At 34.6% G+C, this 18,698-nt stretch overlaps 1 protein-coding gene across 1 annotated transcript in view; it reads right to left on the reverse strand.

Annotated features, from left to right (window-relative positions):
* Nucleotides 1–3,695: 3,695 nt before the first annotated feature.
* Nucleotides 3,696–18,698, reverse strand: part of LOC141288329 (rod cGMP-specific 3',5'-cyclic phosphodiesterase subunit alpha-like) — a 28,974-nt gene continuing 13,971 nt past the window's right edge. The window contains exons 13-22 of the mRNA XM_073820454.1: nucleotides 17,263–17,370; nucleotides 16,535–16,644; nucleotides 13,791–13,878; nucleotides 13,531–13,631; nucleotides 13,297–13,404; nucleotides 10,444–10,507; nucleotides 9,814–9,888; nucleotides 7,403–7,486; nucleotides 5,492–5,660; nucleotides 3,696–4,057 (exon numbers count right to left, since the gene is read on the reverse strand). Coding sequence (XP_073676555.1) covers nucleotides 4,008–4,057; nucleotides 5,492–5,660; nucleotides 7,403–7,486; nucleotides 9,814–9,888; nucleotides 10,444–10,507; nucleotides 13,297–13,404; nucleotides 13,531–13,631; nucleotides 13,791–13,878; nucleotides 16,535–16,644; nucleotides 17,263–17,370 — 957 coding nt within the window. The 3' untranslated portion in view covers nucleotides 3,696–4,007. The remainder of the gene's footprint in view (nucleotides 4,058–5,491; nucleotides 5,661–7,402; nucleotides 7,487–9,813; nucleotides 9,889–10,443; nucleotides 10,508–13,296; nucleotides 13,405–13,530; nucleotides 13,632–13,790; nucleotides 13,879–16,534; nucleotides 16,645–17,262; nucleotides 17,371–18,698) is intronic.

Below are 18,698 nucleotides of genomic sequence, written 5' to 3' on the forward strand. Positions count from 1 at the left end.
CGGTCAACTTTGTGAGTCATTCATGTACTGCATAACGATTAGTCCTGATTAATCAATTCAAAATAAGTTTATTTGCATACTATGTTTGTATATTTATTATGTACAGTTGCAGTCGAAATTATTCAACCCCCAGAGACTGCAGTACTTTACAAATAAAAGCTTGTCTGTAGATCTAGGACTACATAAAAATTGCATCTACAACAGTATACTGGCACATTAAAAGTGATCGTGTCAATATATGATGTAATATGTTTGATAAAAACAAGGGATAATAAGGGTTTTTTAATAACACAGCTGCCAATTATTCAACTCCTATTCAACATTGCCGTTTTAAGTCATTTATTTTTGTGGTAGGGAACAAAATTGTCTTAAAACTTAGAAACTACTAAAAAAAACTAAATCAGCTTGAGATGTTACACATCCATACATTTATCCCACGCATGTGCTGAAGTTGAGTAGCAAATATGGTAAAGTCAACAGAGCTCTCACAAAAGCTATAGAAAAGCAATTGTTTTATTATATTAGAAAGTCTAAGGCTACGTGAAGATTTCTAAGACATTAAAAGTTCCTACAGACACAGCTGGCAGACTTATTTCTTAGTTTAAAGTGTGTTGAACCAGAAAACCTTTGAGGGTGTTGAACAAAAAAAGCACAATATCAAAAAATGTTTGATCAGAGCAACTCAATGTACAGCCAAAGACTTGCGAGATGACCCGATGAAAGGAGGGGAAAAAAATTATTCCAGAGTAGAAGATGAACATAAGACAAGCATGGCTTTCATGTTGGGGCATCTTGGCGAATACCAATCTTGACCAAGAAGAATAAAAAGGTCAGCTTGAACATGCTAAAATTCATTTAGATAGACCTGTGGAGTTCTGGAAGAATGTTTTATGGAGTGATGTGACCAAACTGGAACTTTCTGGACCTTTGGATCAGCGCTACGTCTGGTGCAAAAAAGGGAAAACCTATGAGCAGAAGAACACCATCTCCATGGTCAAACATGGAGGTGGGCTAGTCCTATTACGGGGTTGTTTCACTGAAGAAAGGAAGTGGAAAACATGAGCGTATAAAGGAAACCATGGATTCTTTGAAGTATCAGCCCTTAAATGCAAAGGACAATCATCCCAAAGTAAGCATCCAAATCTATTAATGCTTGGTTCAGAGATCAGTCATAGAATGTTCTTGAGTGGCCTGTTCAGTCTCCAGATTTTGTTCTCAATTGAAAATTTTTGGTCGAATTTGAAGAAAGCAGTGGCAATGTGAAAACCAAAGATTATCAGTGATCTGAAAGCTTTTTTAGTCGAAGAATGGGCCAAGAGTGCAGTAGAGAGGTGATAGATGCTTCTAAACACTTTCAAACAGCGTTTATTGGTGATTTTAAAGAATAATAGATTCTGCACCAAATTTGACTTTTGGGGGTTGAATAATTTTGAACATGAATCTTTACAGTCAATTTGTTTGTTTTTTTCATTATTCATCAATTTACGTTCTTAGAATTACTCAAATGTGTATTAAAATACTTTCTCCAATAGTGTACTAATGTACTAATACCTTTGTAGATTTGTTTTTAGAAAAACTTCTTTTCTGGAACAAAATGTCTTGCATGTCAAGGGGGTTGAATAATTTCGATTGCAACTGTAAAAACACATATATGTATACATTTTTTTAAAAATGTATGTATGTATGTAAACACTTGTATATAATTTAAATATAAATATTTTACATATAAATCTAACATTTTTCCATAATATATAAATGTATGTATGTGTGTATTTATATATACATAATAAATATGCACAGTACACACACATATGTGACCCTGGATCACAAAACCAGTCATAAGTAGCATGGGTATATTTGTAGTAATAGCCAAAAATACATTGTATGGATCAAAATGACTGATTTTTCTTTTATGCCAAAAAATCATTAGGATATTAAGTAAAGATCATGTTCCATGAAGATGTTTTATAAATCTCCTACCGTAAATATATCAAAACTTAATTTTTGATTAGTAATATGCATCATAAGAACTTAATTTAGACAAGTTTTAAGGTGATTTTCTCAATATTTAGATTTTTTTTGCATGCTTAGACTCCATATTTTCAAATGGTTGTATCTCGATCAAATATTGTCCTATCCTAACAAGCAATCAATAGAAAGCTTATTTATTCAGCTTTCAGATTATATACACATCTCAACTTTAAAAAATTGACCCTTATGGCTGGTTTTGTGGTCCAGGGTCACATATGCATTCATCACTGTTTTTTATACGTTATTAAAAGCTTTTTACGTCTAAAGTGTATTTTCGTAGCTTAAAGCATATATATTACATTATTATTATTACATACACACACACACACACACATATATATATATATATATATATATTAGCTAGATGCTAAGCAAAAAAGGGAAGAAAAATTATATATGGTTAAAAATATTTCCTATAACAGCATCGCTAAGAACTTAATTTGGACAACTTTAAAGGTGATTTTCTCAATATTTCGATTTTTTTTTTTTGCACCCTCAGATTCCAGATTTTCAAATAGTTGTATCTCGGCCAAATATCCTCCTATCCTAACAAATACATCCATCAATGGAAAGCTTTCATCCATCAGCTTCCATATTATGTCTAAATCTCAATTTCAAAAAATTGACCCTTATGACTGGTTTTGTGGTCCAGGGTCACATATAGCACGCAAACATAAACGTTGACTTTAAATCTTTAAACTAATCATTTTGCAGCTCTATGCCAAAGAGACGCTGCAGTAAACAGCAATGCTATTCTGCTGAATAGCAGCTTGAGAAAGAGGATTATAAAAACCCCAGCAGCACTTGCTTTAAGACCGTCACGTTTTTTCACTTGTTCCAAATGACATTACGCATTGCATAAACACAACAGCTCAGCCGGAAAGCGTCTGATTGGTTGCCGCATTGAAATGCCAGCCAATGGCAAAGGCTATTCTGTGCTGTATCCATGCAGAGCGCCTACAATTTTAGATTGTGCAGCTAATTGTGGCGGCTCCTTTCACTGAGGGTATGTAGCAGAACATACTGAATGTTAACGCAGCCATTCGGAGCGCTGGTGGCAATTTGCCGCTCTGCTGGTTTGTGATTCAGATGTCAGAATAATCATTCCCTACGGCACCCTGTGTGTGTGTGTGTGTGTGTGTGTGTGTGTGTGTGTGTGTGTGTGTGTGTGTGTGTGTGTGTGTGTGTGTGTGTGTGTGTGTGTGTGTGTGTGTGTGAGGGGGATGCACATCTATCTGAGTGGGTGTGCGTATTTTTGCTGTCACGTCAGAGCTTATTTTAGCTTTTGCAGTGGTTGCAGATTTTCTCGACTCCACCTCTTTGCTGTGAGAGTGAGGTAAATGTAGCAGAAGACGTGACATCATGGCCATTGACGTGCAGTCATTGCGTCTGTGACATGACGTAAATGCTATAGCACTGAGCCTGCCCCTTGTTGCCATCCTGCCAATCGGCTCACATCCTTCGGAGTCGATTAGACCAACACCCCCTAGGTGTTATCCAATGCTTTTGTAAGACTGTTATGTATGTCCCAGTGGGACAGTCAGCCCTGGCGCACACACATACGCGGTGTAACCGAGCGCACTGCATCCTAGGGGCAGAAGTCCTTTTTGCACAGCAACAGAGTTACAAAAGCTTTGAAAAAAAATAACAAGGCTAAGCTCAAAAATGTGTCATTTGATATTTATTTATACATTTCTACATATAATGAAAAAATGTAATGTGGACTTTCCACACTATACTCTCATGTACATAGTATTTACTATGTGAGAATGAGCTATTCTGTACATTTTCAGCCAGTCATTATTGTGACATTGCAATAGCCTGTTACTTGCACTATAAGGTTTTCTTCACCTATAAACTTAGGACTAGTGTACACAACTGTAACAGGACATCCTGTGGACATAATAACAAAAGCGGCCCAAATTACCAGTACATTGTCATACATTCTTACTGTCTGTTTTTATGCAGTTTGACGTCTAGGAAATGACACAGGTCTTGGACTGAGCTGGGGCCGGGACTCCGTTTCCTTTGAGGAAAGAGAATAAAGATATGGAAAAGAGAGTAAATAACATGTCAATTGTTTGTAAAATGCAAGTTCATACATTAAAAAAACAACTGTTTACAAAATTGTTTACAAAAATAGTTTCAAAAGCTTATGAGTTGTTTTCTTCTGTGACATAGAAAAGGTGACATTTTGAAGAATGTTCATGCTGCTCTTTTTAGTACATTGAAAGCAAAAGGACAAAATAGTACCACAAAAGTAGTTCATATTGTTTACAAAATTGTTTACAAAAATAGTTCCAAAAGCTTCAGTTGTTTACTTCTGTGAAATAGAATAGGTGAAATTTTGAAGAATGTTCATGCTGCTCTTTTTAGTCATTGAAAGCAAAAGGACAAGACAGTACCACAAAAGCAGTTCATCGAAGAACTTTGTGCAAGAAACAGACTAACGTTTAAACAAATAGTTCATCCAAAAATGAACTTTTGCTGAAAATGTACTTATTCTCAGGCCATCCAAGATGTAGATGAGTTTGTTTCTTCATCAGATTTGGAGAAATTTAGCATTGCATCCCTTACTCACCAATGGATCCTCTGCAGTGAATGGGTGCCGTCAGAATGAAAATCCAAACATCTGATAAAAACATCACAATAATCCACACCACTTCAGTCCATCAAAAATTGTTTTATGAATTGACAAGGTGCATGTTTGTAAGAAACAAATCCATCATTAAAGCGTTTTAATTTTAAACTGTGGCTTCTGGCCAAAATATAAGGCCATAATAATGCTTTAACCAGTGAAAAAGTCCATCTCCTGTTATCTTCTTACATCAAAATCAAAGACATATTAGTTTGAACTGTTTTGCTCTGTTTTTGTTTGTAAATGGTGCTTGATCTGTGCATATTTCTCCCCTGATTCAGAAGAAACAACTTTTTCATTGGATAAAGCAATATAATGGATAGAGGATTTATATTTTAGGAAGAAAACACCAGCAACATGCAGCTTTTTATTTCTCAAGACATTCATTGATGGACTGGAGTGGTGTGGATTACTTGTGGATTATTGTGATGTTTTTATCAGCTGTTTGGACTCTTATTTTGACGGCACCCATTCACTGCAGAGGATCCATTGGTAAGCAAGTGACATAATGCTATTTCTCCAAATCTGTTCTGATGAAGAAACATCTATCCTGAGAGTGAGTAAATTTGCAGTTCCTTTAATTTTTGGGTAACCTATTCCTGTAAGTGTTATTTCCTGAGAATCTTCTCCTCAGTAGTCATGGACTTTTGATTCTATTGTGTTGTTTTGCACCTACTTTATGTTAAGGAGCAGTGTGAATATTATTTAAACATCTGTTCCACAGAAGGAACACAATAACATGTAAATAATTAAGTAATGAGTAAGTTTTACAGTGAACTATTCCTTTAAGAGACGTCAGAGACTGTTTGAATCATTATCTACCTTGTTTGAGAGCTGAAGAGTTAGCATTTGCTTCCTCTTTGGCTTTTTTGGCCTCTTCCAGCTGGGCTACCTTGGCCTCATGAATTTCCTTCAGAGCGTTCCACTCCTTCCTGTTGTTCAGCAGACGATCTAGCATGGGCGTGATCTCCACGTGGAAGCGAGAGAACTCCTGCAAGAAGCATAGGGCATGAGTAAGAAGGAGTGTTGTAAGCAGGTAGAAACATTGAGTAAATAGGAATCTTCTAGGACATTATTGCATTTTGATTTTAAAGATGATGATATGCATAGTTAGGAAACTATGGTTTCCACCACTGAATAAAATGTTATCATGACATTTTATCTCAAAATTATGATATTTTAGATATAAAACTTGTAATTGCGACTTATAAAGTCAGAATTCCGTGATATACTCGCAGCTACAAATTATAAAGTCAGAATTGCGAAATATAAACTTGCAATTCTGAATTTCTTCTTGCAATTTCAAGTTTATATTTCGCAATTTTGACTTTTTTTCTCAGAATTGTGTGAAATAAAATCCCAATTGCAAGTTTTAAAATCTGAATTGTGAGATATAAATTTGCAATTCTGACTTTTTTCTTGCAATTTCAAGTTTTTTTTTCAGAATTGCAAGATATAAACTTGCAGTTGCGAGTTATAAAGTCCAATTTTGAGGGGAAAAAAGACCTTTTTATATCTCACATTTCTGACTAAACTTGCAACTGCTAGGTCATATAACAATTCTGGGAATACAAGTCAGAATTGCGAGTTTATATCACAAAATTCGGTGAAAAAAAAGTTGTAAACACAATTGCAAGAAAAAAGTCCACATTATGGGATTAAAAACTTGCAATTACTTCCAACGTATAGCATGGGCAAATAACTGCATTTTTATTTTTATGAGAACTAACTTTATGTAGCAACAATAACATGGGAATGCAGCAGAATGTCATTTGTAGATTAGATATTTTGGCTCAATTTATCATTTTTAAATATTAAGGAGTTCTAAGAAACTTGACAACAGACATTTCAGTACTTAATAGTTTATCGTACGATTCGATGGGGTTACGATTTGTTAGTAAAACTACTAACTGTAGTATAAAAATACAATTTCTTGCATCATTCCTGGAAGATAGCGTTTGATAGCTTCTTAAATGCATAATTTTTCAATGAATGAAGTAGAATATCAAGACACTACAGGGCTTTTACCAATCAAATGCAATCAGTATCTGTAGATGGTGCAGAGTTTGTACAGATGCTGCATCTGAAGTGGCATTTAGGTATTTTTACAAAGATTTATCAATGCAGCTCAGAGATGGCATGAATGCATTTACACTGCAAATTAAAGCTGCATAAATACTGTAAGACTGTAATATTTTAATTTTTAAAATATTTTAAAAATAACATTTTGATTATTAAAATAATTCAAACTGATTCTAAAACCACCAGTAGGTGGCAGCAAATCCTCGTCTTAATGATTGATTCACTGAGTCGTTCATTCAAACAGTTTGTTCTAATTGGCTGATTCATTCTGAAACAAAGCAAGTGCATGTCTTCTGCCCTTTTCTGACTTTGTTTGGAACTATTTTCATTTATATTATATCTGGAATCTAACAGGCTACATCAAACAGTGAAACATTGCACTTTTTCAAGAAAGTTTTTGCTCTCACAGCCCTAGTTGTGTGACTCTTCACATCTCATTCCCTAATTCCAGCAGGCCTGCAATGTGACGTTCACAGTCAATAAAACTCAAGTATACAGACATCCGATCAAGACCAGCACTGTGCATTTATGCTGATGATTATGTATCTGCTTCCTGATGGACTCTCGTCTGGATCCTGTGAACATTTAGAAGTGTAGATCAATGAAGTCCCATATGTCGTTTTGTTTACTAATCGAAATGGAGGACCTCACCTTGTAAACGAAAGCACAGACGAAATCAATGAAACCACACTGCAGTTTGGGAAGTTCTTCCGCTTTGTTCCGGTCCATCATGGGCTGGAAAAGAAACAGCGTGTACTTGATTCAGTATCAAAATGAAACCCCACAACCTACCAATACCAGTGCTGTGTAGATTACTTACAAACTGCAGTCTGTTACTGATTACAAATGACATTAATTGTAGTCAGTAATGATTACTTTTAGATTACTTTTGACCTAACGTGTTTATCAATTTCAATGGGATTATTGTTATAAAAACCAAAGACAAATCAAATATATTCAATTTGTTATTAATATAATGAAATGCATTTCAAATACTAGAGTACATGAAAAGTAGAGTGTTAATAAGTTTATGAAACGGTAATATTTAAATATTGATTTAAATCTATTATAATAATATTATGTATTTTTTAAACATTTTATTTGTTTACCTACATGTCAGTGTGATTATTAACCAACATTAATAATTTAACATGTTCATAATTCTCTAAAATATTAACATGGCATAACTAACAGGGCACTTTTGTCCTCAAATTTTGTGAATATCCAAAGCTAAATGATATGATGCAGAAGAATTTTTTGAAAAGAGACAAAAGTGGAATTAGGGAGAATCAATAAATTATAAATCCTGCTGTTCTGTGAATTATTTGTAATCTTGTAATCCATAAAAGTAACTGTAATGTGTGAAGTAAACTGTAATGTGCAATTTATAATGTAATGTAATCTAATTACTAGGGATGTAACAATATTATCAATATCGTGATATTGCGATAGCAAAACTGTCTCAATATTATCGTGGTCATATGACAATATGAAACAATAGGTCTTCCGGGCAATAAGTGTAATTTTAAAAAATATTTAAATTTCTTTTTCTAATATAAAAGACCTTTAAAGTTGTGTTTTGGGCCATTATGCTTTGACACAGTGTCTGTCAAACAAATTAAAACCCGAAAGCGAAATATGGCTCAATCCCTTCATCAAGTCTGTTTTTTCACTGCGCATTTCAAAGCGAAGCATGCACTTCATTCAGTTCACAGTGAATGAATGGAGTGAACTCGTTTATTTCATGTGCTGTGAGTTTAGCACGCATTTGGGAATGCAACGGCAATTAGTTATGCTTTCTTTTTTGTGGCAGATGATTATAGCATTTTACTAGATTTGTACTGAGATGCGAATGTGCCGTAGCACTTTTCCAAAACATCCCCTTTTCAAGATACACGTGCAATTTTGGCTGATGTTTGACGCGATAAAAGTTGATTCTGTGCTCACTTTATCTAATATTTATGTTTTTTTTTAAATGTTGTAGATTCAAGTAGCAAATGAGAATCACTACAATTCTTGAATATACCTTGAGACAAAGGTCTTCTTAATGATTTTCAGTTTTGTGAGATAATTAAAGCAACAGTTTTTAAATAACGAAAGAATATTGTCAAACTATGTTATTTGGGGTAAATAGCACCCGTGCTGTTGAGGCTAAAAGGCACAATAATTAACACGATAATTAATAGAAGGCTGACTTTTTTTATTTGTTGACATGACATTGTTAGATTCAGATGGTAAATATCGTATATTATGTTGGGTGTGCATCTTAGAGATAATCACCATGTTTAGAATGAAACCATCATATTTAAAAACATGCTATTAATCATATCATATAATAAAACATCATTTATTGTTACTACTGTAAATCTGTAGTAAATTACTATGGGATCTCCTTTAATGCTTTCAGAATCTTTACATTTTAAAATGATTTTGTTTCTGTTTTAAAATATGTTTTATTTTAACATATTGTAATTGCAGTATATTTACGGAACAAAAATTCTTGTATTGATCAAAAGAAGCAGAAAATAGTACAAACTTTGCTAAAGTGATTGCTTTGAACAAGTATTATTAAAAAAAAAAAAAACATTATTTTAGCTAAAGTATTTGTATCAATACTGTGTGCCTTTTACCCCATGTGTGCCACCTCATACATTTATAAGATTTTTAAACAAAATAAACAACTATTTTTCACACAAAATCTTAGGGTGTGCCTTTTTTGGGAAATTTTTGGAATCTAATTACGTAATCCAAATGACATGTGATCAGTTACTACCCAGCACTGTCGAATGCAAACTGAATACACAGCAGTGGTGCGACTAAAGCAGAAAGTTTGAAGACGCTTTTCAAAAGTTGACATTATATTCCTGCATTTCCAATCACAGCTAAGGAAAATGTGGAGTTTGGGAGCGGTCTGTTTGACTGGGCCATTGTGACCGCTCTTTCTGATTCACTGCACCGCATAATAGGCAGTACATCACGACATGACCCATGGGAACTTTTCATTCTTATTCCCTTTCTCCCAGCCCCCCTCCCCACACCCTTTATTCCAGACTCTTTCTCACAATAGGCTGCTGCTCCAGCACTGTCCTCTCCAGGTCACCCTGCTCCCAGAATTCTGCAGCGACGGACAACGCCACCTAGAGGACACAATCAGAAATAAGCTTAGATTTATGATCTTTATAGACGCATTTGGAGAGATGCGAATATGGATTTTATGTGTAACTGGATTTCAAATATATTAACTGTGCATTAGAGACCATTAATGACTTGCTACATAACAATTTCCACTGAGAACTGGCACGTGTCCCATTTGCAACTATGAAATTTAGCTCCATCATTGTTCTTGGATCTACTTCCATGAATATAATAACAACGTGCAAAAAAAAAAAAACACCATCTAAAAGAAGAATGTTCATTTTTGAAAAATGCATGACATCCGGCGGAATATAATCTCACGCATACCATCTGCTGTGAAACGCATATAATAATGAGTGTTAAACAATGAATGTAAACAACCCATCCATGGATACATTATCATATGAATGGGGTTTCAGACTCATTATGCCGGCTGAGAGCCCAGCGATTTCATTTTCCTATGCAGTCACACCCTTGGCTGCCCTACATGTTTGAATACATTGCTGTAGTATCAGGCCTTGCGTGTGACATTGCATTATGCATTAGGAATATCTAACCTTGCTCTGAATCTCCCATGGCTTGGCAATGGCTGACAAATCACAGGCAGTCATCATCATAGCCCTGCGGTGAGGAAAACCAAAACACCATGCAGTGAATTCATATTCAAGCTGTGGCATACTATATTTTGAGCAAACTGCTATTAGTTTGTTAAAGGGGTCATCGGATGCAAAACTCACTTTTACATGTTATGCAGTTTGTGTACACAACCACCCTACAATGATAAAAATCCACCCAGTGGTATTTTTTTAATCTTTAAAAGTAATATCCCCTTTTTAAAATCAGGTCATTCTCAGCTTCTTTTCTACGTGACGGCACACTGACAGAGGCCACTCCCACGATAGTTGATTGACATGAACGCCTTACCTTAGACCCGCCCTCACCGAGCTGAAACAGTCCGACTCCGATCGCCATTGTGTCGATTTAGGTGCAGGGGAAGACAAGAATGTCTTCGATTGAGTGATTGAGGTGTTGTTGTTGGATGTAATAATGAACATAGCAGTCGTTATTTACTCCCGACATCTAATGTTACTTTCGCTTTTGAAAGGAAAGCGCGGATCCCGATCTATATATGCGTCTATGTTCGTGGGAATCATTCGTGATGCAGCTTCACCCACAGCAGAAGTGAGTTTAAGGTTTTTTTAATGCATCTTGGCCTTTCTTAATAATGTGCTAGTTAGCAAGTTTCACAGCTAAATTCAGTTAAACTCGGCTAAAGTAAACATTACGGCTCATCATCCCATGGCAAAGAGGGGCGGGGCGAGCAGAGCTCATTAGCATTTAAAGGAACATGCAACAGAATAGCTCACTCTAAAAAGGGCTGATTTTGACAAGATAAAAAGAGTGTTTTTTACACTACCATTGATAAATTTTTACCAAAGTATGATATAGACTTCTCATTAAGACCCTAAAAAATCATATCAACTTGTGGAAAATGGGCATCCGATGACACCTTTAAAGGGATAGTTCACCCAAAAATGTGATGTTTATCTCCTTACCCCGAGGGCATCCAAGATGTAGGTGCCTTTGTTTCTTCAGTAGAACACAAACAAGATTTTTAACTCAAACTGTTGCAGTTTGTCAGTCATATAATGGCAGTCAAAGGGACCCATGGCTTTGAGAGTCAAAAAAACATACACAGACAAAACCAAATTAAACCCTGCGGCTTGTGACGATACATTGAGGAGTTAACACACAAAACAATTGGTCTGTGCAAGAAACTGAATAGTATTGATATAATTTTTTACCTCTGATCCGCTGCATTTTCCAACTGTCCTGAGCACGTTCACAACAGTCGGCGGGTGACACGTCAGCGTGCTCTGGCATAGTAGACGCATGCGTGGAAACCATCTGTCACGCGTATACATCACTCATTGTTTACACATGGGCTCTATACCCTATTCACTATTCCCTAAATTACTCCACTCTTACAGTTCACTTGAAGGAGTGAATGAAAACAAGTGAGTGAATTCAGACACTACTGTAAGTGCACTGGAAGGACTGCCGCTTTTCCATAGTTTGCTTGCTGTTTAATAATCATTTAAAAAGGGCAGTTCCAATAGTAAGATTAAAGCATTTATCTTGAACTCTGTCACCGAAATTATGTATAAACCCTAGTTAAATTTTTATATTCAAGTTACAATGAATTTGTACCTGTATTGTACACCGTATTACGCCGTGGGCGAGTGTGTTGAACAGATGGATGATTCAGCTGCGGGCGCCATCTTCTGGCAAGACGCGGGAATTCAATCGGTTGCACACTCGTTTTTGGGCATTTTGGGATTGAATGAGTGCACTCGAGAACAACCACTATGGTTTCGAACACCACTTAAAATGGCTGTCCCCTCAAATAGTGCCCTATTTGAGGCTATAGGGGGCGATTTCGGATACAGCCAGAGAGATTATAGAGACTTTAAGCAACAGCTTCCAATGAGAATGTAAAAATCATTAAGCAACCATAAACAGGATGGCACAATGCAGCATTCAGTCATTTATTTAACTACAAATGATGGATTATGAGGAGGATATTTAGGCAATTTCACACTAGTCTCAGTGCAACCTAAGGTACTGTTGCCAACAGCAGACATATCTTTTTAAAATCATTAAAATTATCTTATGTTTAAGTATCAACAGATCAAATGAAAGACTAACGGTAGAATCGTATACTGATGGAATTACAGTAACATTCATCTACCTAATGTGTCACGTTGTACAGACTACAGTAAACCAGCTGTTCTCCTGTAGTAGAAGGTTACAGTAGAACGTCAAGAAGTAGCAGTTAAAGTCGTGAATGTGCAATATGACGTCGGAATGCTGTTGCCGTTCCATCAGCGGCTGCTGCTGCTATTGTGTATACGACGGCTACTCAAAATAGTAATTACTTGTGCTTATCCTGATTGTTGCAAATTATTAAAAACCAAAAGATTATGTTTGCTTGTGCAAACTCATCCGAGAGTGTTAACTTTTCGCCAATTCCCAACTTTTGAGCCTGATCGACTGAAGTTATGGTTGCTTGCTTTTCATCACGTGACACTGCGGTGGATCAGATGTAAAAAATGATAGAAATACTGTTCAGTTTTTTTTCACAGACCAATTGTTTGGAGTGTTAAGACCTCAATGTATCGTCACAAGCCACAGGGCTTAATTTGGTTTTGTCTGTGTATGTTTTTTTTTTTTTTTTTTTTGACTCTCAAAGCCTATTATATGACTAACAGACTGCAACGGTTTGAGTAAAAAATCTCTGTGTTCTACTGAAAAAACAAAGCCATCTACATCTTGGATGCCCTGGGGGTAAGCAGATAAACATAAAATTTTAAACTATTCCTTTAACGTGATTTTCTCACAGCACTTACATGACAATCTCTTTCCGAGTTGTTTCTAACATCATGTATTTGGTCCATTCGTCCCAGCTCTCATAGGTCTTGGACTGATCCACAATTTTCTGAAACATGGCTCTTTTCCTGCAGAGGCACATCGTGATTAAATTCATGTTAATCACGCTATGACTGCAAGACTAACTCTGAATAAATGATTCAGAAAAGCCAAGTACATCCCACACGGCTGAAAAAAAAAAATGGAATTCTTACTTGAAATACAAGGCCAAGTCTGTTGCGATGATAGCGATGTCCATCAAATGGATGACGAGTTCATGCTGTCTCCGGTTCAGATTCTGGTAGATATTTAAGGCCTTGGAAAACAAATTATTTCGGTGAGGAAACTGCTGGCTGTGAGTGAGGAGGCAGTTATTTATGGGCTTATCGACTAGATGCACATTCTCAATGGTCTGTAGAGTTCAAAATTGTAATGATGAAAAATGCCCTGAAATGCAATTAGTTTTCAGCATTACCTCATCTCTAAGCAGAGTTTTTCCAAATTCCAGATGGTGCCTCTCGAGAATGGAGGAACCATGCAGCTTCGCCAGTGGATTCCCAGACCTGGCAAAGTCATCACAGAAGTTGAGTCTTAAAAAACTCAAAGGTCACAAACTTTTAACAAAAATGAATGCAAATAGGCATAATGCAATCTGATATGCCAGTTTGCATAAATGTAACATGATTGAAATAATTCAAATGTAAATATTAGCTCCTGAGATCGTTGATTAAACTGTATTTTGAATGCAATTAAAAATGTATCTTTGACCATAGAAATACATGATTACTTTAGGCATATTCTACCTCATTTAATTTCAAATGCATTTCACATTTTTACAAGTGGAGCATACATTTTTTTTTTTTCAAAATGTGTAAGCTGATTTTTTTTGCATGCTGTGAAAAAGTTGATAAGTAGCTGTCAGGTTGGTTAATTAAAAAAAATGCATTGGGTCAGGATTTGAAGAACTGTCTGTTTGCTAAACAAAAACGGTGCCACAAAACTTGTCTTACATCTATACAAAGAACTACTAAGTTGTTTACATTTATAAATGCATTGATTTATCCTGTTCAAGATTTTTAATGTTTTCTAAGAAGCCTCTTCTGCTCACCAAGCCTGCATTTATTTGATCCAAAGAACAGTAAAAACAGTTAAATCATAAATTATATCATTTAAGCTTAAAACCTCCAAATTCAACCTTAAATTGGACATTGCATTACCATGAAAATTGTACTTTAAAATCTTTTGGCAGTCTCCTTCCCCTTAGTGGGTTGTACCAAGTGTCATATTACAAAATGTATTACAGTATTTACAATCAAACCTTTTTATAATCTTGACAAAATGCATATCGTCTGTAAGGTCTGAGTCTCAGGATTCCATATTTGGAGATCATTTTTTGTGATAGAAGTAATATTGACAAAGAAATGTAGACATTTGTGACAGAAAAATGCATTAAAAAATTCAATGGCGTTTGCATTGCATCCAATGGCTGTTTGGGGTATGACGCCCTATATAAAATCTCACAGGAACCTTACATTTTTTCATATCAACTTTAAATTTGGAACATAACTTATTTAGACATACGGCTTTAATTTTATAGCAATTTTGGATTTAAAAATATTATGCAAAATATTAATGTGGTAACACTTTTTTTTACGGTCTCTTAACTAATTGTTTATTAGCATGCATATTACTAGAATTTTAGCCATTAATTAGTATTACTTAAGCACATATTAATGCCTTATTCTACATGACCTTATTCTACATCCCTAATCCTACCCAATACCCAAATTTAACAACTACCTTACAAACTATTAATAAGCAGCAAATTAGAAATTTATTGAGGGAAAAGTGAGTAGTTAATAGTGAATAAGTGTTACCTATTCCATTAATTTTTTATAAAATAAAAATAAAAAATTGTATAGTGCATTTTCTTTACCTGCAAATTTAAACTTCTATAACTTTTTGATACTTTCATATTTTGAAATAATTCCACTTCTACAATATTCTGATTGTCTTCTGTTTGTTTTCCAAGTCATTCATAATTTATAACAATTTAAGTTCAGATAGTGCATCAATATTTCAAACAGTTGAGTATAGAAATTAATGCTTTTATTTACCAAGGATGCTTTAAATTGATGAAAAGTGCTGATTTTCAACATAATATTAATAATAATAAATATTTTTATTTGAAATAAAAAGTTTTTGTAACATTATACACCATACCTTTCAAATGCTTGGAGTTTTTAAAGCAATTTAAAGCATCCTTGGTAAATAAAAGCATTAATTTCTATATTTTCTTCACTAAAATATAGAAATTAATGCTTTTATTTACCAAGGCTGCTTTAAATTGATCAAAAGTGATGATTTTCAACATAACAATAATAATAAATGATTTTTATTTTTATTTGCAATAAAAAGCTTTTGTAACATTATACACTATAACTTTCAAATGCTTGGGAGTCAGTATTTTTTGATATTTTTTAAAGCAATTTAAAGCATCCTTGGTAAATAAAAGCATTGATTTCTATATTTTCTTTGCCAAAATATAGAAATTAATGCTTTTATTTACCAAGGATGCTTTAAATTGATCAAAAGTGATGATTTTCAACATAATAATAATAAATGATTTTTTTTTTTTTTTAATAAAAAGCTTTTGTAACATTATACACTATACCTTTCAAATGCTTGGAGTATTTTTTTTTATATTTTCTAAAGCAATTTAAAGCATCCTTGGTAAATAAAAGCATTAATTTGTAATGCTTTTATTTACCAAGGATGCTTCAAATTGATAGAAAGTGATGGTTTTCAACATAACAATAATAATAAATGATTTTTAAGCAGCAAATCAAAATATTAGAATGATTTCTGAAGGATCATGTGACTGGAGTAACGATGCTAAAAATTCAGCTTTGAAATCAAATAAATAAATTACATTTTAAAACATATATAAATAGTAAACATATTTTAAATAGTTTCAGATTTTTACTGTTTTTACTCAAAAAGATGCAGGCTTGGTAAGCAGAAGAAACTTCTTTAAAAAACATTAAAAATCGTACTGTTCAAAAACTTTTGGTAGTGTAGCAGACCAAGTGACCCATTGGTGCCCTCTCAAAAAATAGATGCATGAAAATGCCTTCACACTGTATTTCTGAATATTGTAATACCTACGCATTTTTCTTTGGTAAGACCAGTGGGAGATTGCCTATAATGAGTACATACTTCATCTGGTAGAGGTTGTTAGTGCCGCGGTGGTCAATATCATGACAGAGCCCAGCGGTCACCATCGCCATCGTCTCTAGGTCCGTATAGTAGCGCTTCAGGTCACCTGTCTGAGACACATTAGAACAAGTTTAATAGGCTTCAAGGCGGAGCCTCCTGAAGACACACCCTCTACTCTCACTCTTGTAGAGCAAGAGGCTGACTAGTGAGGGCTCATTAGGCTCAGTGAAGCATGGGAGTAGTGCTGAGAAAGGCTCATTAGCAGCCTGGCCTGCATTTCTTCCAGGCCTCCAACACTCCATCCTTCCTGACGTACGGCCAGCTCGCTGTGATTACACATGACTTAACCAGGAGCAGGTTTACACTCTGCTGATTAATTAGACGGGACCGTCTGCCATTTCAGAGAATGCGTGTTGGAGATGGGCCGTATCATTAAAAACATTCCCTAAAAAATATCCACGACTCTTGCACCCACTAAAGAGAAGGGTGAATTTATCAAATGCTCTGTTGCAAGGCTAACATGGCTGGTTTGTTTACTTTTCCTGTTCGCAAGGTGCGAACAGTAAGTGTATTCATAGCTAGGGCTTCACTAGCCTTTGCTGAGCGAGATGAGGTCTTGTATCTGAAACAAGGATAGATTTAGAGAGGGTTGAGATGAGATTTTAGCCCCTCTAAATGGTGTAGAATTGAAATGTTTGAAATGTCATTCTGAGAAGATTTTCTCTTACCATAAGGAGTGTAAACATAGTCTGGCCCACGTTGAAGCCGTGCCTCCAGTTGTGGTAGGTGATCCTCCTGTAACCTTTACTGACTGAGTACACAAAGCGCACCAGGGTCTAGAGAGAAATCAATTTCAGCTAAGTCGTACAAGGCACTGCAAATATTGCATTTACATTTGTATGTACAATGTGCAATACATATCTTAAAGACAGTGCATTGAAACTCTGTATCTTTTTGTGGTGCCTGCTAGAGCGTGTATACATAAAATATTGATGATGACTTTAAAAATCAAGCTTGGGTGCATATCCCGACTTGCTCTGTTTGTGTTGTAGACATGAATTATATCTCATTTTGAAATTCAATGCAATGAAGGAGGGACTCAAGCCAGCTAGAGACCAGGGACCAGATTCACGGAAATCTTCCTAATAAATGTCATTGTTTATTTTATCGATCAGTGGTGTTACTACAGAATTTATATTATAAGCAGCTTTTTCCACATAGTTTTCCATAATAGTAGTCATGTAAAGAGATATATGTGACCCTGGACCACAAAACCAGTCACAGGTTTCCATTGATGTATTTGTTAGGATATGACATATTTGGCTGAAATATGACTAGTCGAAAATCTGAAATCTGAGGGTCCAAAAAAAAAAAAAAAAAAAAAAATCTAAATATTAAAAGAATACTAATCAAAAATTAAGCTTTGATATATTTACGATAGGGAGTTCATGGAACATGATCTTAGTATCCTAAATAATTAATTTAATAATTTAATTAGATTAATTTAGAGAGATGTGGATAAAAATACATTATTATAAAATTACAAAATATAAATAAAATTTTACAAATAAATCTATCAGTAGTCACTACATCATGATTATGTTTTGTTGTTACAGGAAATATTAACCATATAATTTTTCTTCTCTTTTTTGCTTAGCATCTAGCATCTATAGTACTTTCTTGTGTTTTATTACTTTTATAATATGTAAAAAAAAAAAAAAACTGTCATAATGAATATATAAGCTTTCCATTGATGTGTACTTTGTTAAGATATAATATTTGGCTGAGATACAACCATTTCAAAAATTTGGAATCTGAGGGTGAAAAAAAAATCAAAATATTTAGAAAATTATCTTTAAAGTCGTTTAAATGAAGTTCTTAACAATGCACATTACTGATCAAAAATTAAGTTTTGATATATTTACAGTAGGAAATTTACAAAATATCTTAACTGGACATGATCTTTACTTAATATTCTAATGTTTGTTGGAATAAAATAAAAATTGATAATTTTTACCCATACAATTATGCTCATGCCACTTATGACTGGTTTTGTGGTCCAGGGTCACATATAGCATATAGCAAACCTCAACTGCCAGATTTTTCTTTAATATCATTGCAAAATGTAACAATATTGTTGTCCAACTGTTAATATAATATTGTA

The sequence above is a fragment of the Garra rufa genome, chromosome 16 (genome assembly GCF_049309525.1).
Source record: "Garra rufa chromosome 16, GarRuf1.0, whole genome shotgun sequence".
NCBI lineage: Eukaryota > Metazoa > Chordata > Actinopteri > Cypriniformes > Cyprinidae > Garra > Garra rufa.